Below are 25,086 nucleotides of genomic sequence, written 5' to 3' on the forward strand. Positions count from 1 at the left end.
TTTCTCACATCATCTAAATGTTGACAGAGGTGTAATCATAGTGTGATCATGTTATCACTAGACCATGAACACAATGGAAATAAAGTAATATGCTTATGACTAACTGGTAGTAATTTAGGTTGGTTAATTATTTTTTTTAATGAATTAATAGCAGATGGTAAAGGTGTTTATTGGGTTTAAAATATGCTATATATATATCATCTCTATATATAATATATATTATAATAGAGAATATATATCGAGAAGACGCGAAGAGAGAGAGGGAGAGATGACGAGATGAGAGAGAGACGAGAGCAAGATTAGAGACCAAGATAGATAGATAGATAGATATGGAAATCCATATAAATGAGTTCCTGCTATCTTTAGCATATCATATCACTTTTTCACTGGATACCACATAGCAATGGCTGAATTATTTTTAGACCTTGTTAAATTAAAAGGACATTTATAGCAACAACACTCTTTTAGGGGACATTTTGTTCTTTTATATTGCTATCTCCCCCACAACCCCCACTTGCTTTTCTCATTTGCATTGAAGCTAATAAAAAGAGGCTTAATACATTCTAGTTGTCTGGCCCATATACATGGTAATGAGAGAGAAAAGTGCAATGATTTAATTTGTCAGGTGTGTCGCATTTTTGATCCTAAGTCTCCTTTCATTAAGAATTGATGGCAGACCACTTTCTGCACCTGGATTATGAAAGCCAGCACAAAGCAAAACCTAAAGTCCACATCCTACACAATTCAAACTAATGGAGCATCTAATAGATTATTGACAGACTGGTGCTGCACAATACCAAGTGAGAAGTTATAACTAGAAGATTAGAAGAATATAATTAATTTATATATATGTAAGTGAAGGTGTATCTTTGGTATATAAGTGATCTTATATAAGGTGTATCTTTCTCTGTTTCACTTATTTCTTAACAGAAAAAAATACATATGGAAATATGGAAAATTGGCAAGTAGACCTCTAATGATGTCAGCATTTTACATTAAACAGACTAACATTAAAGTATAGATCTAGTTTAAGAGAAAACCTAGATGCTGGATGTGATAGCAGTTCTGTTCAGTTTCTGAAACAGGGCTGTTAAATCATGACTGCTTACAGAAAAGCAATAAAACAAATTGCATTGCAAGAAATACGATCATATACCATCTGCCTAAGCCTCAAGTACTCAAGAACACACAATCATATGACTCTGACAAACATTTAACCATGACCACTATTAAATGTTGCAGTCATGTGTTCAACTCTACCACCTCCCTTTCATTGTTCGAATCAGTAGTTTTCCTGCTGTATTATTTATTACACATGTGATATTAGGTGTTAAGGACTACATAATTATTAGGACACCTCCAATTGATACAGAATGTTTAGCCATATTAGCCACAATCAAGTGTATATATAGATCAGAGGTGGACAGTGAGCCTTTCTGCACCTGGTCTTTGTTCCACTCCTGCCCTACATTATTTAATTGAATCAATTAAACCTCCATTCAGACCCTGAAGTAAGCAATTATATCATATTACCTGTTAAATTAGTCAAATGGCCCTCTTGGAACACGATTGGACACCAAATGTACAGTAGTGTATACAGTATAATATTTGAATTTGTAACTAAAACAAATGCAGATTATCACCTACAGACAAATTGGCAATTATATATTGTCCTAATATAGTATCTATGGAGCCCACAGTAGGTAAGTAGGACTGGACACAAACAGCTACATTGATATGGCTGACACACTTAAGAAGAATCCGACCAGACATGCCCTCTTCACCTAAGCTGTACTGCTAAACAGTTCAGACATGTCTGTCACTGTATATAAAGTAACCTCTATATGTAGACCTTTATCAACATTTATATTGGATTTGACCTGAACCGAGTCAAAAAACAATAGTAAAGCTATTTCTGTGGTGCCTACTGTCTGTTGTATCTCTGTGCTGATTGACTGCCATCTTAGCCAGACATGTTAGGCGACAGAACGCACGGTATGATTCGGAGGCAATACAATATCCAACATGTTCTTTAGAGGTCTACTGATGGTTTATTTCAACAGTAAACAGTATATTGAATAACCACGAGAGACACCAATAAAAAAAATTGTATATACAGGATTATTAAAATGATACATGCCCAATTATGTTACACTGAAGGGGATGTATGCATTTCTGTATACGCAGGGTGTGGGTATGTGTACATAGCTATTTTCCATAAGGACAAGCCCTGAGTACATTTCTTCTCTATCATGAATCTATTCATTACCTTACACCAATGTATTATCCACCATGGTTGACAATACAGTATATGATTTTCTCAATCAAAATTAAACCATTTTTTAAATCTCCTGTTCCTTAACACTGCTGGAGAATTGAGAACTGCCTAACAAGAAGCTGCTCTCTCAAACGAACAGTCAAGCCTGTCAGACTGATCTAAAATGTGATTCCTCTGAAACACCACACAATAAAGTTTTACGTTATTTAAAAAAAAAATTAAAAAAATGAAAATCTACATTGTATCTGGGATTTTTTTTAATCTTTAAAATGTTATGAAGAATCACTGGTCGTTACATTTGTTCACCGGGATTAGATTATAGCTCAGCAGGGCAGATGTGAAGTGTAATAAGTTTGAATGATTTTGTCCAATTGAGCACAACACTATTAAAACATATTAAGGACGTCTCAAAGTGTTTAGCATAAGATGTTATCAGATCATGTTATCATAACACGTAGAGTGTATCACACTGTATTACATTACATTCACTATAATACTCATAATGATACACCTATTAGCAAAAATGGGTCTTATACAATGAGCCTCATTTTGACTATGTATAACCGAAAAAGCATCATAATCTCAATGGATTAAACACGAACGGTGTACGCTTTTTATTGTGTTGTAATAACCTTATATGGTGGTTCAATTGTGTTTATTTTAGCATGTGTTAAATTATATACTCGTTCACCATCTGTGACCGGCCTGTATGCTGTTCTGAATGAATGCAGTTCAATGGTCTTTGAAAAGAGGGCCTACAAAAAATGACACAGAAAAGTAATTTTATACATTACAAAATCCCCTTAATGTCCTCCACACCTTTAAACACCAAAAGCGATATTGCAATAGGCGCTATATTCAATGTAGTGCCACCTTACGGAACTTTTGCACAACGCAGCGGTGAATGAATGTTCATTACAATAAAACTGTACCATGGAGCGTTCATTTTATTTTAAGATTATTTCGGCTGAACAAAAATACGCTGCAGAAAGCTACTTTTCTCGAATGATTCGTTTGATTCCTCAGACATATGATTACTGTTGGATAATAAAAGATTTTCTTCCTTCACAATACTATGTCTAAATGTGCAATATGGCGATTTTAGATTTGAAAAAGGCCACCTTGTGCCCCAAAAAAGCCAAATAAAAATAGACAATATATACTCTATATGACGATAGATAGTTCTTGATATGGTTTGTATGTAACCGTGTAATTTCTGATAAACAACTGGAATTTATAAACGATTTTTTTTTTTTTATTGTTTGTTTTGTTTGCTTGCTTTACCTGAGTACACACTCCTGCTCTGGCAGATACGAGATAACTAACCCCCTTTGTGACACAAAAGCACTTCTGTTCCATCGGTCTTCTTATACTGATGTACGTGTTACCTGCAGGTTACTCCTATTAAAAGGACTGTATTTGTCATTTTACTAGTTACATTATATTTGGGTGTTTTATCTTGCTATTCAATTGTTAAATTAAAATACCTCTGAAAATGTTTGTCAACCTCTGATCTTTTTATACCATAAACAGGGGTTGTTTCATCCACTGTATGTTTAGAATTAAAACATGCTTCGGGTTTTGTTACAACCTACACTTAAAATGGGGCTGGAGGATAATGTTTATTATTATTATTATTATTATTATTATTATTATTATTATTATTATTATTATTATTAACTGTTGAATGCATTTAACTATTCCTCAGACAGTAGCTGAATGCACCTGTCTTTTGTATGGCGAAAGGTGCGTTTACCCTTACGGTAACTCTCCCCTTACCTTTTGCTGCCTCCTCGCCATGTCTGTTGGCTGTTTTGCATTGAAAGGATAGGCAATGCATCTCATCACAAAGACATACAGCTGCAGCTTCTTCTTTCGTTCCTCCTCCTCTTTCTGCAATTTCTCCATCTCTTCCTTCTCTTTCTCGCTGACCACGGACGGACTGGGGCTGGACGGGCGGACACTGCTGCTCCGGCTGCTGGGCTGCAACCCGCCGGAGCTCTCGCTGGTCCGGCTCGGGGAAAGCCGAGCTCCGGCCTGAGGTGCCATCACCTCTTTGCTTTCTTCTTCCACGACATCCTCAGATTCCTCTTCGCTGGACGATGGATCCAACATTTTGCTTTACTGTTGTAGCTAACGAGCCCAAATGAAACGAAAAATCGCACAGAAACGGATGGAACTGGTATTATTATCAGAGATGTAGGCAAACAATAGAAATAGCGATGCAACAGCCCATGAAAGTCCAATGATAGCGTTTCAATTTCTGTAACGCAAAAGCCCAAACAAATCCTGCTGTTGAAAGCCAAACCCAAGCAGCTCAATTCAGCTGCAGAAATGCTACAAGGATGCGATTTAACAGGACGCCTGATGTTGAAAGCGGCCGGTGTAGCTGTTTGCACTTATAGGCAAGGCAACCTCCCCCAACCAAAAGCGATTGCTGCTGCTTACGTGTGTTCTATATTTTAACTCTCCACTCACCGTCGGGGATTTGAAAAACAAGGTATTATGGATGGGGAGGGATGTTGGATGAGTAAAAGATTTTCGGGATCGAGGCTCATCCATGGACTAACTCTGCTCCCTGCTGGGATCTGTCAGTTCAGAGCGGTCGATGGCCACTTCCTACTCTGTGATTCATTTGCTGTGCTGCGCGTTTGAAATGTCGGACATATTGGGAGCTGACCACAGTGCTGGAGCACAAATCCAGGTTCCAAAGGCCAGTTGAATCGTCGCAGGGCTAATCACTACATGTCACTGTCAACAATACATCACTAAGAATACAGAACAATTAGACAGCAGATGTCTGTTCTAAGCGGACATCTGCAACATTTCAATATTTGCTTTTCAAATATATATCCAGTAAGTTCCAGGTTTCAGAAGAATTTACAATGACAGTGCTGTCTTGTTTGTATTGGCTTATTGGGACTATAAAACAATTACTTGGGACTGTTCGTATTGTAATTAAAATTATTTGGCAAGTTTTTGAGCTCTTGAAATAATAATAATAATAATAATAATAATAATAATAATAATAATAATAATAATAATAATAATAATAATAAAAAACTGTTTCATTAAAATAAGTATAAGATATTTTGTCTTCCAGACCCAGTTAGATGGGGCAGACTCACTTAGGCATATGTTGGCCACTCGATCACATTCCAATTTTCAATAATTATTACAGTTTTTAGATATATTGGCAAACTTTATCAGGTGTTTGTGTACTTGTTTTATTAATTGCATTGGAACATAAACATTCACAGTAAAACGTTTACATACTATAGATATAAGTGCAAATATAATCACGTCAAATATTTATTTTATAGAGGTGGAACAAGTTTACATCAGTCAGCAAGGACAACTGCAGATGTATCCCGCTGTCCTACAAAACTTGAAGCAGCTGCTGTACTGTGGGATTCTGTTCAGCATAGCATCAGATCTTACATATTAAACCAATTTAAAATGGCCAGAGCATAGAACTTTATAGATAGGAATATAGATAGGAGGGCTTATGCAGTTTAACAAAGAACAGTTGAGCCACAGAAAAGGGCAGGGAGTAGAGCTTAGCAGGATTTAAACATTAAGGGAGAAGGAGAATAGAGGAGCCAGACAGGCTGAGACTCAAAATGGTGAGTAAGGATGGTTATGTGCGGTACATGGGAGTACAGTTACAAAATGCCATAGTTAAAATCATTTGTTCTGTATTGAGATTTAGTGGCAAATTATTCCAGATGGATGTTAGCTTTCAAAAGAATGATCTGTCAGAAAAATTCAAAGTTGGTGGTTTTTATATTGAGGAGTGGAGTTTTGTGTTCACATTTGATTTGGTAATAGAGATATGAGCAGAAACAATCTGCTTCCAGGCCCTAGGACCTGAAATGTAACAAACCTGAGTCCAAATTAAGGTTTGTATGTTTGGTTGTGAGCCTTGGTATTGTTTTTTTTTTTTGTGAGATGGGAAGAAAGAGAATGATGTTGGTTTTGTACATAAAATAGTGTAATGAGTTAATAATACTGACACATAAGACACATACTTGTCTCTCAACCAAAGAGCTTGCTTTTTAAGAGATAAATGGCATCAGTTTTTGAACCATATCTGGTTTGTGTCCATCCCTTGACTTTCCATTCAGTTCAATGGACTGAGATGTCAATTCATTACAATAGTCGTATTTGTGTTTAGTGTGAAGTGGTTGATGTAGACCTGGTGAGCATTAGATGCAAGATCAGCAGGGTTGAGAGAGAAACATAATGTAGATTGCAATGTCATCAGTAAGAAGTCTTTTAGTGCGTCAGCATCCCAGAGAAGGATCATGTATATAGAAAAGCAATGGGAGAGGACTGAGGACCTCCAGTCACTCCTGTTGTAAATGGTGCTGGGGACGGATGAGATGATATACAGTGTGAAAGGAAAACAGCTCGGCCAGCTTTTCTATCATTTACAGCTGCATGGATGTATTCAATGAAGAAGTGAAGCTCTGAAGCCAGATTGGTTAGGTAACAAGAACTACAGTTGTTGTATTCCAAGTATTTCAGCAGCTGGTAAGTAATTTTGGAAGGCTGAAAGTAACTAGAGCAACCAGTAGGCGATCCAGGTTTGAAAATGAATGTTACACAGTTGTTTTGAATTAAAATGGGGACATCAAATTGAGAATGCAGAGGTTCATGAGATGTTGGAGGTTTGGTATGAGTTAGTGAGGGTGTGTTTCAAAGAATAAGAGAGACAAGAAATGGGTCTGCGTTTTTCATTTATTAACAAATTGAATTTGACACATGTACTAACAGAAAAACAGAAACACAGAATACTATCTTGGCCTTGATTCTCTTTCCCTGGAAGTCATGGTCTGTTATCCTCTTCATTGCTGAGATTGACTGGCTCGATGGCAGGATAAGATTTAGTACAGATGAGTACAGTACAGAATTTATAATAAAGTCAGATGATTGCACTTCATTAAAGACAAGGCTTGTCTCTGAGCCTCACTACCAAGCTTTGATGTTTAGAAAATTTGGAGATTTAAAAGCACAACAAATAAGATGCTACAATGCAGAATCTGAGTAATGGTTCTTGATATCCTTAAATAGAGCAAAGACAACTGTATACAACAAGCATTACAAGCAAGCCTGCAGGTGCCCGACAGGTCTACAGGGGTCACCGAGGACACCCTGGACAACCTAAGCCCCCCGGGGCACATAACCAATTGTGCGCCGCCCCCTGAGAGCTCCCATCCGTGTTCAACAGTGAAACAGTCTGTAGACTATAGGGCGGCGTCCAGGCTATAGGGCGTGTCTTGCACTCCACATGGAGCGTCTTTACCGGATGCGCCACTCGGGAGCCCAGTGAGTCACTTTTGAATGTTTTTTTTTTTTAATCCGATCTCATGAGGATGACCGCAAGCAAACTGAAACTCAAGTGCCAGTGCTAAATGTCACTCTAAAAATATTATCAAAACTCAATGAGTAAGGAAATGCTTCTGTCAAAGGTGTAATTGATCTGCCCATTTTCAAACAGTGCTGCACCGCAGCAAGTGGGAACAACTTAATTTAATTGAGAAAGCTACATCTTTCAGCAGTTACTTTGTAATCCATTCGTTGGCCACTTTGATATCAATACATTTATTGTCAACACATGATTTAGAACTTCTTTTTTACATTCGTTAGGGAATAGAAGTTGGGGTTCTGGTATTGATGGTGACATCATTTCATAAAGTGTTCCACAATGATCCATTTTGCGAGCCTTGGAGTGAATGGTTTTGTGAAGTGCATTTATAACTTAACCATAACCCATCTTAATTATCAATTATGCTGTGGTACTGAATGAATTAATCCTCATGTATGCAAACCCAGATGATCCTATTAATACATGTCAGTAACACAGGTGTCATTGTCCATCAAATCAAAAGTACGAAGGTCATTCTTGAAATCAGGACTTAAAAGATGTGTTGCAGTAGGAATACCTCTGTTAAGAAAGGGGAACAAGACTTAAAGGCTAAAATATGCACAAGAACACAGAAATTGGACTATAGAACAATGGTCAAAGGTGCTTTGGACTGCTCATGGATGGTCAGTGACCTGCGCCTTCTGCCAGTTCTGTTGTCAATTCAACGCTTGTCTACCTTCTATTCCTTAAGGATATTATCTTCAAGTATTGCTCATCCTTGTTAGACAGCTTTTTGGGTCTTCCTGGGTTTGTCATTACAGATGATGTTTATATATTGTATATATATATATATATATATATATATATATATATATATATATATATATATATATATATATATATATATATGCAGTTGTAGGCAGAAGGCATTTGGGCATTTAAAACAATGAGAACAAAAAATTAATGGTTGATGGTTAAAACTACAGAGTACAGCAACGATCTCAAAATGTCAGTGAAAAAAAAGAGAAACTACCAGAAAAATAGCAGAAAGATTCAGTTTACTGAAAAGCACTGTGTGGCTATTATTGACAAACACAGGAGAACAGGAACTACTGCAACTAGCTCCAGGTGTGGAAGACCAAGAAAGATTTTTGCAAAAACTGGGAGAAGAATCATTCAAGCAGCCTGGCAAAATCCTCGGATTATTGCAAAAGATTTGACACAAGAATTGAGAGAAGATGGTCAAGAAATTCATGAGCGAACGATACCTTAACCAGACAAATGTCCATGGGTGAAAAACAAGATGCAAACCTTTGTTAAAAACAACACACAAAAAAAAGTGATTGGACTTTTCCATTGAATACTTGAAGCTGCCTGATGATTTCTTCAAACAAATTTTATTGTCAGGCGAATCCAAAATATAACTTTTTTCACCAAGAAAGCAACAATATGTTTGGAGGAATAGAGGAGAAGAATTTAAAGATAGTATGGGCTTGTTTTTCTTCCTCGGGCACTGGCGACCTTTGTATTGTAAAAGGATCAATGAATGCTGCAAAATATCAATACATTTTGCACTCTCATTTTTTACCCAGTGCTAGAAGGCTTATTGGATGGAAGTTTGTATTCCAGCAGGATAATGACCCTAAGCATTCTGCAAAGTCTACCAAGGAATTTCTAAAAAAAAAGGAAGATTACAGTTATGTATTGGCCATCTCAGTCCCCAGATTTTAATCCCATCGAGATGTTGTAGATTGACGAAGGCTGCTGTTGCAAAAAGGAAACCAAAATTGATTGCTGAACTCAAAGCTGTATGTGTTGAAGAATGGGCAAAAATACCTCCAGGAAGATGCCAGGAACTGGTTTCAAAATACAATTTAAAAAAATAAGACTGCAAGCTTTAAAGGAAGCAAAGAGTGGGCACACAATATACTAATGTAAGGGTGCCCAAATACTTTTGTCAAAGTATGACATTAGTTTTTGCATGGTATTTTTCTTTTATTTTATGCATGTTATGTACTAATTTGTTGTTTTATTATAAAGCTGAATCTCTTATTTATATCTTTCAATAGAACAATTAGAAATTATAGAAATCACTTTCTTTGTGGTTTTTCTCATTTTTATTAACTGCCCAAATACTTTTGTCAGCGACTGTGTGTATGTAATATAATATGTGTGATTTACATAAATTAATTAAAAAAATTTAAAAAGTTGCCTAATTTAGTCATGTGACCATCCAATAAAATGAACTGTTGTTTTTAACCAGCTCTTCCACAAGCATTACGTATATTTCCTAGAATTTGTACCTTGAACTTAATTCAAAACACGTGATTTTCTCAGAGCTGGACTTTACAGAGAAACGAAACGAAACTCAACACTCACTCTTGCAAAATAGTCTCTGTCTCCTCACAGAAATTATACTGTACAAACAGCACGTACCAAGGTTAGAAGTGCTCCTCCTCTCCTTCAGCACTGACGTTTGGGGCGTGGCTTGTGTTGTAGGACATTTTCGGCTCAACTCAGCACAAGTCGCACTTTCTGTATTATCAAAAACATAAAAATCGCAGGGCTGAAGAGACATTTAACGGGATTCAAATCTAAAAGAAAAACATGGCTGCTTATGATTTTAATTTCCTGCTGGCGACTGACTCCTACAAGGTAAATTAGAATTCATTGTCATCGCAATGTGATTTTTATGTGCCGACCACTGCATTCGTTCAGCTGTACAGCAGACCAAAAGCACAGTAATTACTGGATTGTTTTTACTTTCTCTAGCAGCACAATATTGAATATTGGTCTGTATGTGAAAATATAGACTGGTCAGTCATTCGTTTGCAAATTCCTAGATTCAGTACTTTTTGCTGTTTGGTAAGCCGTACTATACGTACATAAGGGGGAGGGACCATAGCAAAGAGGTTACCAGTGTGGCACTACATTGTAGATAGAGGTTAAGACAATGGCACGGCATGTGTTACAAAACAAGGGATATTTTCAGCACGTACGGATTGAGGTTGCAAGTTACTGCCCTTTGCGTTATTCTGTACTGGGAGTGCTATTTAAAGAAAAGAAACCTTGGCTCCATGTCAGCATTGCGTCATTGAGTTTCGTTTTAGTGGTGATATACGAATAACATAAGAAGTACATTTTGTATTACTGTGTCTTTTTTTTTTTTTTTAGACTTTTAAAAAGTACATTGCCTGCTGTGGCATATGCACTTATCGCATACACGGCATACTGAAATGGATATACACTTTTCTGTGCATACTGGACACTGAATGCATTGTATATGGAAATGTAATACTGAAATGATGAAACACAAAAAATTGAACATTGTACTTTGCCACCGTACATAGTGTAATCCGTACTGATACTCTTAAAAGTAACCGTGTTCACCTATTTTATAATTGCTATTATTTGAAATCGTTCGTTATCCATTTATTGTCTTACCTCCTCTTAATCGAATTTAGCCTTAACTAAACATTTTTAAGTTTAACTGCTTTTAGTCGTACTCTGTATCAAACGTAATTATTTACTGTAATTATTGTTTTATTATTATTTTCAATCATTTGAATTTTACTACTGATTTTATTATATTTTGTAACTGCTCTTATCTGTAATGTGGTATTTTGTAATGTGATACTTTGTAAGAACTAAGTCGCCCAGGATAAAGGCCTCTGCTACATAATAATAATAATAATAATAATAATAATAATAATAATAATAATAATAATAATAACCTGATTGATCTCTATAGAGACCAGCATGTCACAGTAAAGCTTATCCGATCGGTGTAAAAGTCATTGTAGAAACGATACATAATTGACAATACTATATGTGCACTGCTCTGCATTTTTTATATTTTGTACAAAATGTCACAGATCAGTTTCCAGGTAAATGTCAGGGGGTGGATAACCGAGACCAGAAAGAAAGGCAACTCTCTTACTTCTAGTCACTGGTTTCAGCTCTACAGTAAATTAAATGCACATGACTCATAAAGTGAAACGGTCAAAAAGCAGACAGTGTGTAGTGTACTGTAAGTGTGTGATTTCATTATGTCCTATACGTTAGATAATGTAGCCTGTGCATTTCAGTATTGCATGTGTTCCTGTCTCACATGTATATATTCACGTTCTTGAGGTCATGGTTATCGAAAGGCTTGTTCAGGCCTTTGATTGGTTTGATACAACACATTTCACTCCGTGTTTTTAAAGTGTACATTAATATAGTGACATGTTGTATTAATGTATTGTACACAATATTTTAGTACTACAACACAGTATATTAACTCCCAAGGCCTCTTCATAACCTAAAGTTGAAATGACTTAGTTCACATACTTGTATCACTAGGTGATGTACTGTACACATAGTGTAAGAGGAATGTGCAGTACACAGAAGAGACACTTACTGTATATAGACCTACAACTAATGTGTAAGAAATTGTCAGGATGTAACAAGTGAAATTTCTTTTAGGATTTAAAGTTACGGAAATGGGAGATTCTGTGAGACTGATTGCCTATCCCTGCGTGCAATTGATTACATGTTGTTTAAATTGTATTGTACTTCAGTTTACAGTGCCTTAAAATGCTACCAGTTGAAGATCTCTCTAACATCTCTTAGTATTTTTCTTTGTGCATTGTATTTTTTTGTATAGATTAGTTTGGAACCAGGATTTACAATACTTATATAGTAAGTGTAAATAAAATAGTCAGAAACAAACAAGTTTTCAGTATTGTGTAATATGCATATAGTCTATGAAATCAAATTGAGAAGAAAATATAGCCTGTACATGTGGTTCATTAGCTTGTGTGGTTTAAATAGATAGTGTGTGTGTGTATAAATTTACCTAAAAGAATAGATAAGCTGTGTCATTCAATTTGAATCAGAAAACATGCCTAAAAAAAGGATTAGTATAATCACACAAAGGTATGATCAAGTAATCCTCTTGATCCATGTGCATGAATGGGCCTGTTATTTCAGTGCTGGGTACTGTGCGATCTGAATACCAAATACAATAAAGATTGGTCAGTTAGATAACAGTTGATCCTCATGGAATGTTGTCTGAAGTGATGTAACCAAAATTATAAAATGGGTATTGTAAATACTCTCCTGATTGGTCAAAACATGTCACATGGGAGTGTTCATATTACAGCATATCACCATGTGTTGGTGCTTCTTTTTAAAAAGGGTCAAGTCACTAGTAGATACAACACTAGAATAACACATTTTAACGTAATAAAAATAACTAACCAGATTTATGTAAATGTTGACCTTTTGGGAAACGTACGTGAGATTTAGAATGAGTCTCAATTGGACACCGTTGATTTAAGTAGTGACAAAAAGCATAAGTATTGAAATCAATTCAAAACTCTCCATTCTGATTGCTCTGCCCCAACTGCAATGTTTCCCTATCCCATTCTGAAATACATACTTTAAAAAAAAAAAATCTTAAACTTTCAGCTTTTTTAAAACAATTTGTGTGGCTCTTAAAAGAGCCTTTTGTGGTTAAGTGGATGTTTTGCATCTCCTGACAGCTGCCAGTGGGCCCACCCCCTGCTCAGCTGTGTGATCTGATGAGCATTTATAAATGCATCTCAACAATTCCTGTGGTAACTTTCTCTCCACGTCAGTCTGTCCAGGTACGATAATAGCTATTTTAATCTTCAAACACAGATTTATAAATTGGATGGAATAAAATAAATTGAAATGTACAGTAACTGTAACCAAATGCAGTTGTCTGTATTGCTCCAAGAATTTCAACATCTTCATACTGAAGTTGTTCACTTAAGTAACTGTTATTTATAAAAAACATTTTTAGCTGTAAAATTACAGTAAAACATATTGTCAAAACTATTAGGATAAAAGAGACTTAACTCTAGTAGCTGTCATTAAAGGAATCTGAAATTTAAGGAACTGTTTCATACCACACCTAAGTAGGTTTTATTTTTTGATTCAGTGTGCTAGTGAGAGCCTTGCAATGACCAACTGTCACATAGAGCTTGTGTGTGTGTGTGTGTGTGTGTGTATGTGTGTGTGTGAGTTTGTGTCTGTCTGCACAGGGGTGGAGGTTGGGCATGAGATATAGTGCAATAGCCAGTTGAGTTGCTGTTTTTCACAGTTGCTGCCTCTTGTAATCATATAGTCACAGTGTTACCAATGATGTCATAATGGCATGGAAACGTAGGCAGTATTGATCCCATTGATTAGTCAAGACTGCAACAATAAAGCGAAGGATAATCGAATTAACAAAACTAGTTGATTGATGAAAGCTGTAAATCACATTGTTGTTGTTGTTTTTTCATTCTTGTTCTTGAAGCATCAGTCATTTACAAACATTACCCAGTATACTGAAGATAATGGATACCCATCTAGTGGTGGAAAGTCTGCATACTGTGCTGTAAAGTGATTCATTATGTTGGTGCTAGTGGCCATTTTATATATGATTCACTGTGCCAATCTGTGTCCTGTCTTGGTATAGTACATATCTTTACATTGACTTTTCCAGTTTTTTTAGTAGGGTGGATTTGGTTACAAAATTGACACCTTTTAACAGGTAGATCTAGTTCAGCCAGTACAGTAGTTTCATTTTGTTTTTTGAAGAAATGACTGATTCAGCGGTTGAGGGAAACAATGAGGGAAACAATGACTGTACAAATACAATACTTGGACAAGGCGGGAGAGAGGCTATAGAGAATACAGAGAGCAGTGTCATGTAGTTGGAAGGGGTGTGGATGAGAGACGTTAGAGGGAGTAACTGGTGTCTGAGTTTGCAGTATTTCATTCCCATCTGTTGTATGCATTACAGTCAACCTTACTGCAATTCCTTAAGCCAAAGGGCTACAGCAGGAGGTTCAGCAGCCACAACCATTAACACTTTTTACAGATAACACAAACACCACCAGAAGTCATCATCTCAAACTGTGTAAATTACCTAAGGGAGATCCAGATCTTCAAAATATAAAAGTACAGTATACCTCTTATTTTAGAAGGGGATGCTACTGTACAGTGCAGTATATAGTATAATTACCTTTGTAAATAATGACAAGGGCTTACAATAATAATGAAACAAGAGACAGCAGCATGGATATATTAATAATGACGTGGGGTGTAGCTTATTTTAAATCCCACTAATTGTACATTGTAGATGTGCTACGAGCTAATTATAGTTCAATTATCAAATGGCTGCTGTAGGAAACTAAAGTAGGTGTCCTTCAATTACCAGCCCAATTCTTAACTCCTTATTTGGAAAACAGTGGGTGTGTGGTCATGTTAAACTGACCAATCATGTGCAACATCCCAGGTTATGTGAAGTTATATTTAATATACAATAACGTTGTGAGTCACATCAGGGTAGTCTCTGGTTCTTACAGACCACAGAATACAGCCAAACCCCAAATAATGCAGTTTTTATTTATTTATGTATTTATTATTATTTTGTTAATACTAAGATACATTGGAATCAAAGTGCAACATGCTACATTGGTTTTGTTTTCAGAAGATCAGGCTCTCAGGAAAGCAGAATCTTGTCTGTACCATTTTCACTTTTAATGGCACAATATTCACCAGTGTGCTGTTGATTTTTGGTCTTTTTTTATATCAGTTTGACCCTGTACATGTAGTATTAATTTTTACGAAGACTGGGAAAACTGTCTATCGTGCAAAAACCACTTCAGGCTAAAGTTCAGGCAATTCACCACATACAGTAACATGTAAGGAATAATGATTACAAAATTAATAGTCCTTTCAAAGAGTGCTCCCCAAGGTTGTAAATCTGTATCTTTTCCAGTACCTTGTTGTTAGGTTAACCACTGGCCCCTTTTCTTCCTGGTATCCCTTTTCAACCTTGGGGAGTGAAACTGACCTGCAACATAGTAAGGTGATTCTGTACCAGGAGGCAGCAACACATTGACTTCTAAAGCAGACTGTGAAATATCAGCATATTCCAAATTGCATTTTAAAACCTTGGTACAGTAAGCTTTCCTTTAAATATTTGCTACATTGATTGCCTGTCGACAAAGTGAAATACCATTTAAGCTTATTGTTGAATTTAAGGCATAAAAGAAAAAAGAAAAGGAAAGTTGCAAACTGCTTGTTTTGGCTTTCAGATAAGTATAGTTTATTGAAGATAAAAGTTCTGAGTTGCAGAGTTACAAGCAGACATCTTAAAGGTTACACGGTGACACCAGTTTGCAAGTATCCTCTTTCCAAGCACGGATCAGAGCGATACAAGAACATTTCAGTTTAAATGCAGTCAGAAAGATCTTTATCAACTTACTGTCCAAGTAGGAATTTAACCAGAATGTGACTTAATCTTTAACCCATTCTGTGAGTTGTATTCCAAGACCAATAATGAACTTTATCTAAATAAAATGTTCCAACACTTATCATTTCTAGGAAAGTGAAAGTACAACATGTTTTTTCCCTTCTGTTTACAATACGGGGAGGACATTTTATGTTTCTTGGCATCAGACAGAGGTTTTAAATTATCGACATAGGGGGGGACTGAATATTTTGGCTGCCTGAGTATTGTGTCTGCTTAAATACATTTTGCAAGGTACAGTCCCTCTCTTTTGTAAAATAATGTGTTCTGGAGTTTGCTGGTTGTCAAGATGTGACTGCTTAGCTCAGGTGACTCGCAATACAGTTTTTTTTTTTTTTTTTTTTTTTTTTACTTTGGAATGAACTGAAAAAACACCCCACATTGTTTTGTAACCATCTGTTAATGATGTCCATTGATTTGTGAAATGAACACAGTTACATGCAGCTTACTACACCATAAAGCATGGGCATGAAAACAATGCAAGCATAGGTGGTTTCGGGTAAACCTGGAGTGAAGATAATCTTTTAAGAGGCAGCAGAGATAATGTGCCTTTGCTTGTCTGTTGATATAGAACTTGCAAATGATAGGACAGGTTGCTAGGGTGCTGATGTTGTCAAAAATAAGTTATTGCTGGCAGGGAAATGGCATAGATTTGTAAGGAAAACATATTTAGCTACCCTTTACGTTTATAATTATATTTGGTACCAAGTTAAATATGTTATAGCTAGGACTGGGGCAATGCCTAAAATTTCACTATCGATATATTGTTTTCCAAAAAATACGATGCATTGATTAATCAATGCTATGAAAGGGTAAAAAAAACTAAGTGATACATGTGGAGCTGTGGATTACTGTGCAATATTGCTAGTAACACTTTAAAAAACATAATGCATATTACATTGATTACATCCGTTTATGCATATAGTAATTAAAAAAAATAAATATATTTTTATAAACCTTATTCATGTTTATTTGTACCAGCTGGGGGTCAAAGCAAAATCTCCCCAAAAGAGTAACAATCAATCAAGAGAAAAAAACTAATTTTAAAAAGTTATCACTGTCCACAGCAGTTTAGTAACGAGTGAAGTCCTTGGCTTATATTTTAATTTAATCTTGTTTTAATTTAAGCAATGACTGGCACTTGCTTACAATATGCCCAGCATTACTGAATAACTGCTCACTAGGGACTGACGTTGCCGGGATGCTTAATCGTCAGACCAAACACTTTTGGAACAATGTTTTTCTTCATGTTTGAAGTTTTGTAGGGTGCCATCTCATTTAGTGGTCACACAAATTAGCTGTGTTACTGGAGTATCCCACACATTACTTTCTTTACTTTTCTTTCTTGTTGTCTTACTTTAGAAAATAATTGCCAAGCATTGGAAGGCACTGTAGCTCGGTCGATACAGTATTTGTAATTCTAGTGCAGCACTCTTAACTCGCTCTGTTACTTTGAAGACTCTTGCATGGATGCAGTCCCATCAGTAAACACTCCCAGGGGGCGGGGCAGGTGGGAGAAGGTGAGCTCAATCACATGCAGGTTCAGTCACACCTGAGGGGAGCAGAGAAGCTCGGCACGTAATGCAAAAAATAATTGCTGATTCCAAATGAAATAAAAAATAAAATCTTTACTTTACTTAAAACATTTACATAAAAATGATGCACTGGCTTGACTATCGATAAATTGATGAATCGCCTCAGCCTTAATTATATGTAATGCAAGAAATATTTACAGTACTACTACTATGCCTCCTTTTTACGGTGTCAATAATAAAGTCTAATGAGTCCATCTCTGATATATGTCCAGTTCATATCTATGTTGAGCCATTTGGCTGTTCCACTTCACACCCACATCCCTCCTGTTGTTTTGTTTGACCTGCTGTTTTTGGCGTGCAGGACAGGATTCTGTCTGTGCCAGCTTTCCCATCTGACACCTAGTTATCTGTCAGTTCTGTGACCTTGAGATTAAATTAAACTGACCACATCTTTTCCTGTTGCAAGGAAGCTAGAGCACTTTCCCATTAACAATATGTCTTTTTTTTATACTGTAGATTCAAGAATGTTTTGGGTTAGCAGGTGCATTGCACAGCCGTCAGGTAACAAGAACAGTCTTGATATCTGACCAATAAGATGTTCCTTTCTACAGTAGGTGGCAATGGAATAGTCCTTGAAGTCAATAACGGTAATGGTAGATGGTGAAGTGATGAATTGTGTATTGAAGAATGTTGATTTTTCTTTACAAGATATGTATTGTGTTACATGAATAAAGGCATTTATACTTAGGGAAACCTGCAACCATACAAAATATGCAAACAACATTGCATTCTCCTCTGAAACAATGATGTACAAGTCACATTAAAATTAAACTAAAACATCGATTTGATGTGACGTCTACTAATCTGATAATTAAGTTCTGTGTGTTCCAGGAGGTGTTTTGATTCTGTCCACCGTGCTGTTTCATTTCAGATCACACATTACAAACAGTACCCTCCAGACATCAGTAAAGTGTATTCTTACTTTGAGTGCCGCAGAAGAAAAGGAGACCGGTTCAAAGAGGTTGTGTTTTTCGGCCTGCAGTATCTTCTGAAGAAGTATCTTTCAGGTATAGTTACAGCACCAGAGGCATGAGCACAGGGTTTGAACGTTGCAGCATTTAAAAAGAAAAAAAAAAACACATTGTAAACCTCAAATTAATTTAGCTCCCTGGTTATAAAAAACACAGATTCTGTAAAGTGAAGGTGTGTTCTGTACGTTTTAGAGTCTACCATCCTGCCCATAGATTAGTCTCGAGACAACTACACTTATATGTGACTATTCACAGCCATCCTTTTTCATCTAGCTTACACTCAATGATCCACACTTCAGTGGCTGCCCAGGATTGTTGCCTCGCCTCTGTTAGTATCGATTGATTTGTCTCTCCTGTAGGTCAGGTTGTAACAGAAGAAAAGATTCAGCAGGCGAAACTGATTTATCAGTTGCATTTTAAACAATCCATTTTTGACGAAGAAGGCTGGAGAAGAATTCTAGAGGTAAAAACTATTTATTTATTTTTTTACACCATCTTGCTTGTGAATGTGTGAAATTGTGATATAAGAAATATTACAGCATAGCAGAAAATTATACTTATTAGCTATAGTTGTATGTACTGTTAGTAGTACCTGACCATTTGCTGTTTATTAGACCAACTGGTTTGAAAATGCTCTCCATTTGTATTGTATTTTTTCCCCAGAACATTATGGGACTAAATTGACTTTCTTCTGTTTTTGTGTCTAAGAAACACGACGGTCGCCTTCCAATCCGTATCAAAGCCATTCCTGAAGGAAGGATCATTCCCCGTGGGAACGTCCTCTTCACAGTGGAGAACACAGACCCTGAGTTCTTCTGGCTCACCAACTATATTGAGGTTTGTCAGTTCTCTCTGTTTCTCACACTGACATGGCACAGGTGAAAGTGAAGCAGTGGCGTGGTTTGATTGGTCTCTCATTGATCTTTTTTTTTTTTTTTTTTTTTTTTTTTTTAAATGTAATAATGTTTAAACTGTTCAGCCATATCTTAAACACTCATACAATCAGAGAAACTGAATAAACCTCTTTTTAGACCACTGGAGATGTACAGAAAATGGATATTATTTCCTCCTATTTAAGATGTTTTTATCATTCAGAGTGGAACGACTATGCGGATATGAATTATGACCTTTTTTTTTGTCGTGGAAAGTGTACCTGTTTTAGTGTTCAGTTCCATTAAAATGTTTTATGAAGTCAAAGACTTTAAGCTACACTAATCTACATAATGTCAGTTATACTCAGAGTGCTAAATTATAAATGAAAACGTTATAAACATTCTAAATATACATATTAAGAACATAAGAACATAAGAAAGTTTACAAACGAGAGGAGGCCATTCGGCCCATCTTGCTCGTTTGGTTGTTAGTAGCTTATTGATCCCAGAATCTCATCAAGCAGCTTCTTGAAGGATCCCAGGGTGTCAGCTTCAACAACATTACTGGGGAGTTGATTCCAGACCCTCACAATTCTCTGTGTAAAAAAGTGCCTCCTATTTTCTGTTCTGAATGCCCCTTTGTCTAATCTCCATTTGTGACCCCTGGTCCTTGTTTCTTTTTTCAGGCTGAAAAAGTCACTTGGGTCGACACTGTCAATACCTTTTAGAATTTTGAATGCTTGAATTAGGTCGCCACGTAGTCTTCTTTGTTCAAGACTGAACAGATTCAATTCTTTTAGCCTGTCTGCATATGACATGCCTTTTAAGCCCGGAATAATTCTGGTCGCTCTTCTTTGCACTCTTTCTAGAGCAGCAATATCTTTTTTATAGCGAGGTGACCAGAACTGCACACAATATTCAAGATGAGGTCTTACTAGTGCATTGTACAGTTTTAACATTACTTCCCTTGATTTAAATTCAACACTTTTCACAATGTATCCGAGCATCTTGTTAGCCTTTTTTATAGCTTCCCCACATTGTCTAGATGAAGACATTTCTGAGTCAACAAAAACTAGGTCTTTTTCATAGAATCCTTCTCCAATTTCAGTATCTCCCATATGATATTTATAATGTACATTTTTATTTCCTGCATGCAGTACCTTACACTTTTCTCTATTAAATGTCATTTACCATGTGTCTGACCAGTTCTGAATCTTGTCTAGATCATTTTGAATGACCTTTGCTGCTGCAACAGTGTTTGCCACTCCTCCTACTTTTGTGTCATCTGCAAATTTAACAAGTTTGCTTACTATACCAGAATCTAAATCATTAATGTAGATTAGGAATAGCAGAGGACCTAATACTGATCCCTGTGGTACACAACTGGTTACCACACTCCATTCTGAGATTTTTCCTCTAACAAGTACTTTCTGTTTTCTATATGTTAACCACTCCCTAATCCATGTACATGTGTTTCCTTGAATCCCAATTGCGTTGAGTTTGAGAATTAATCTTTTGTGCGGGACTTTGTCAAAAGCTTTCTGGAAATCTAAATAAACCATGTCATATGCTTTGCAATTATCCATTATCGATGTTGTATCCTCAAAAAAATCAAGCAAGTTAGTTAGACACGATCTCCCTTTCCTAAAACCATGTTGACTATCTCCCAGGACCCTGTTACCATATAGGTAATTTTCCATTTTGGATCTTAGTTTAGTTTCCATAAGTTTGCATATAATAGAAGTCAGGCTTACTGGTCTGTAGTTACCTGGTTCAGTTTTGTTTCCCTTTTTGTGGATCGGTAATACGTTTGCAATTTTCCAGTCTGTCGGTACCACCCCTGTGTCAAGAGACTGCTGCATGATCTTGGTTAGCGGTTTGTAAATTACTTCTTTCATTTCTTTGAGTACTACTGGGAGGATCTCATCCGGCCCAGGGGATTTGTTTATTTTAAGAGCTCCTAGTCCCTTTAACACTTCTGCCTCAGTTATGCTAAAGTTATTTAAAACTGGATAGGAACTGGATGACATGTGGGGCATGTTGTCAGTATCTTCCTTTGTAAAAACTTGTGAAAAGTAATCATTTAATATATTTGCTATTTTTTTTTCTTCATCTACGATTTTGCCATTTGTATCTCTTAAACATTTAATCTCCTCTTTGAATGTTCTCTTGCTGTTGTAATATTGGAAAAACATTTTGGAATTGGTTTTAGCTCCCTTAGCAATGTTCATTTCTATTTCTCTCTTGGCCTTTCTAACTTCCTTTTTGACTTGCGTTTGCAGTTCTGTGTACTCTTTCTGCGTACTTTCTTTTTGGTCCTTTTTTAATGCTCTGTAAAGTGCCTTTTTTCGCTGAATATTTTTTTTAATTGATCTATTAAACCATTTTGGCAATTTAGTTTTACATTTAGATTTGTCTACTTTAGGGATGTAATTGTTTTGCGCCTCTAGTACTACATTTTTGAAGAACAACCATCCTTCTTCTGTGGGTGTTTTCTCTATTTTACTCCAATCTACTTCTGTTAGTCTCTGTTTCATACCTTCATAGTTTGCTTTTCTAAAATTGTAAACCTTAGCTTTAGTCATTACTTTTGGGGTTTTAAAAAACACTTCAAATGAGACCATGTTGTGGTCTGAGTTTGCCAGTGGTTCTCTGACCTCTGTTTTAGTTATTCTATCTTCGTTATTTGAAAAGACTAAATCAAGGCATCCCCCATTAGTATGGCTTCTCCTTTGCTACACGCATTTCTAATGTCATTGTATAACAGATTATTGTGCTCACCGTCTGAATCTGGCGGTCTATAGCATGCTCCTATTATTATGCCCTTTGAATTTTTGTCTGTTATTCTGACCCATATTGATTCGGTTTTATTTTCTTTGTCCAGGTTTAACACCTGGGCTTCAAGACTGTTTCTTATGTATAGCGCTACCCCACCTCCTCTTCTGTCCTGCCTGTCTTTCCTATGCAGTGTATACCCACAAATATTATATTCGTCCCCATCACTCTTATTTAAATATATATATATATATATATATATATATATATATATATATATATATATATATATATATATATATATATATATATAATATATAGATACATTTAGTATATTTGTAAATGTATTGATATGTATCTTCATTTAAAGCTTCCTTATATGTATATGGTCATACCAGGTTCAGTATGCTTTTGTTGTGCCATGCATCCTGGATTTTTCTTCTGTTCCTTTCCAGACTATGCTAGTCCAGATGTGGTATCCCATCACTGTGGCAACCATTTCTTGGGAGTTTAAGAAGATCTTGGCAAAGTATTTGAAGGAGACTTCAGGAAGCCTGGACGGGCTGGAGTATAAACTACATGATTTCGGCTACAGGGGTGTTTCTTCTCAAGAGGTAAGGATGTGCTTCATCGTGGCTGCAACGATGATACCAAAGTCCACACTTAATACCTCAAAATCCATTCAAAGGCCAACAGCCGCAGCTCTGCCAGTGTTCATTATTCACAAGACAGTATTCAAGTGAAATATATTTTAATAAAAAAAAAACTTTCGAGGAAATGTAGGTACTGTATGGTACAGCATTAAACTTCAAGGTATAATACATTAGTTCCTTTTAAAAAAAAAAAAAAAGATTGAATCAACTGTGCATGCAGTATTGAATTAATGCTAGTATTGAATCAGCTGCACTGTCTTTTCAATTCAACCCAAACCAACAACAGTTTTTTTTAAAAGATATGAATCCATATTTTCTGAATTGTATTTGATTAAATATTGATTACATTCCGAAGTCAGATGGGGTCAATCATGTATTGGTTGTTAATACTGGCAGCTTTCGTTTCTAAGTCTTCATGTTGGTTTTAATTTTTTCTAGTTGTCCATTCTGTTATATCTTCCCCCTCACTTGTCCACTGCAGATAGGCCAGATTGACCATGGCCTTGCCAAGTACTGTACACTTAAGTCTGGTGTGGGAATAGGAATCAGCAGATTATATTATTAATTTATTTTCTTGGGGGAAACATACCTTTTCACAAACACAAGGCAGTTAGCAAGCAGCAGCATTCTTATCTCTCTGAATTGCTTTTATTCTTTGTCTCAACTAGAAGGCTAAATTGGAAATCTGTCCTGTTTTGGTATTTATTAGTGTGTGCCCTGTTTTGCCACTGTATATTGGTGACTGTAAACTGCAGAGGCAGCACAATAAAAGAACCCTCTGGATTGGTTTCCTGCAAAATTATGTGTGTGTGTGTGTGTGTGTGTAGCTTTTTGTAGTGAGGAAATAAACTACAGTAGTATAATCAGCCTTTTAGGTATTTGGCATTGAATGATCCTTCATGGAGATGAGGCATAAGCTTTTAGTTGGGGGCGGGGGGGAATCATATTTACTGTTTTGTTATTGAGAAAAAGGAGGTTGGGGAGACATGCAATAAAGAACAAAACAGTTGTTACCTTTTCCTGTTTATATGCTGTTTGCAGTCTCCAGTAAAATCCTAACGTAACATAAATAGTATGCCACCTGTCAAACCTGTGCTGTTTAATATGGAGCGCAGTGCACTTCTTGTGTTGCTCTTTGTCTTCGTCCAGAAACAGGTAGGTGCTGAACACTCTGAACAGAACAATTCTTGTGTGAGTTTAAGAGATGGTTTAGCCAGTCACACCCCTAGTAAATGTTAGAATTTTCAGTATTCCGTTTGAAGAAGTAATCAGCTATAATCACAGCAGTTACAGTAATAACAATGAGACTAATGGGGCTAATTTATTCTATTTCAGCAATAGCATAGCAATATAAAACTGTCACCCCAGGGAATACATTGATTTAGAAAATGTTAATTTGTATATCAGTACAGTGTTGCGATCGTTATTTCAGTACTGATCATAGCTGTATGAATCACTGGAAAAAAAGAGTAGGATATGGGCAGAATTCATCATGAACTGCCAACTGGGAATCAATAGAAAGTAATATTAAATAATTTTAATGTGTATTTACATTTGAATTTCTGCCACAACGCCTCAGAAACATTCCTGCCATACACAAGGTGACTACGCTAATAAATCTCTTTTATACAAACATGCATTATTAATTGCCTGTGGTTCCAGGCACCTAATATAATATCGGCTAGGCCATTATATTATTCTTCTCTTGCTAAATAACTATAGCAGATTGCTTTTGTTTTGATTAAAGTTGACAATTTTATAAAATCAGACACCTTCTGTTCAGTCCTCACACCCATCTACTCAAGACAGAAGCAGTTCTAGAAAAAGAGAAATGAGGTTATGAGGTTATCATTTATATATATATATATATATATTATCAATATAATATATAGATATATCGTCTATCGTATATATATATATATACTAGATCAACACTGAAAGACTAAGCAATGTAAGACTAGAACCAAAATGATTGAGTTTTTTTTCCCAACACAAAAAAAAGGGGGATTTCCACGTTTTTTTTAAAGGGTGAAACAAAATAAACTCAAAATTTCAGTTTTTGTTTGCTTGTTCAGCTGCAGAAAGGCACAAGTAAACCTCATGTTGTTACTTTATGAAAACGTGTCGATGGCCGCTGTTTCACGGTCGAATGAAACTAGCTTGAGTTAGGGAAGGAAAAAAAATAAAATGCGGTTTCAGCTTTATGTACCATTTATTTCGGGAATAAACTAAATAACGTAGAACTTGAACTGCTATT

At 36.1% G+C, this 25,086-nt stretch overlaps 2 protein-coding genes across 23 annotated transcripts in view; one reads left to right on the top strand and one right to left on the bottom strand.

Annotated features, from left to right (window-relative positions):
• The window catches only part of LOC121298149 (calcium-dependent secretion activator 1), a 102,422-nt gene extending 97,537 nt beyond the window's left edge, over nucleotides 1–4,885 (bottom strand). For 7 of the 19 annotated variants that reach the window (XM_041225040.1, XM_041225031.1, XM_041225027.1 and 4 more), the window contains exon 1: nucleotides 4,058–4,883. In XM_041225040.1, the coding sequence (XP_041080974.1) occupies nucleotides 4,058–4,393 (336 nt within the window). In that variant the 5' untranslated portion in view covers nucleotides 4,394–4,883. Of the gene's footprint in view, nucleotides 1–4,057 lie in introns of all 19 variants that reach the window. The other 12 variants (XM_041225033.1, XM_041225029.1, XM_041225021.1 and 9 more) reach the window with 3 other exon arrangements.
• A 5,199-nt stretch (nucleotides 4,886–10,084) lies between these two features.
• LOC121297879 (nicotinamide phosphoribosyltransferase-like) overlaps nucleotides 10,085–25,086 on the top strand; it is a 30,843-nt gene continuing 15,841 nt past the window's right edge. For 2 of the 4 annotated variants that reach the window (XR_005947235.1, XM_041224470.1), the window contains exons 1-6: nucleotides 10,085–10,304; nucleotides 13,178–13,282; nucleotides 18,430–18,565; nucleotides 18,889–18,992; nucleotides 19,238–19,366; nucleotides 22,632–22,790. Coding sequence is in view for 3 of the 4 variants with exons in the window: in XM_041224470.1 (XP_041080404.1) it covers nucleotides 10,257–10,304; nucleotides 13,178–13,282; nucleotides 18,430–18,565; nucleotides 18,889–18,992; nucleotides 19,238–19,366; nucleotides 22,632–22,790 (681 nt within the window). In the remaining variant the exon portion in view is untranslated. Of the gene's footprint in view, nucleotides 10,305–13,177; nucleotides 13,283–18,389; nucleotides 18,566–18,888; nucleotides 18,993–19,237; nucleotides 19,367–22,631; nucleotides 22,791–25,086 lie in introns of all 4 variants that reach the window. The other 2 variants (XM_041224471.1, XM_041224472.1) reach the window with 2 other exon arrangements.

Source organism: Polyodon spathula, chromosome 23 (assembly GCF_017654505.1).
Source record: "Polyodon spathula isolate WHYD16114869_AA chromosome 23, ASM1765450v1, whole genome shotgun sequence".
Classification (NCBI taxonomy): domain Eukaryota; kingdom Metazoa; phylum Chordata; class Actinopteri; order Acipenseriformes; family Polyodontidae; genus Polyodon; species Polyodon spathula.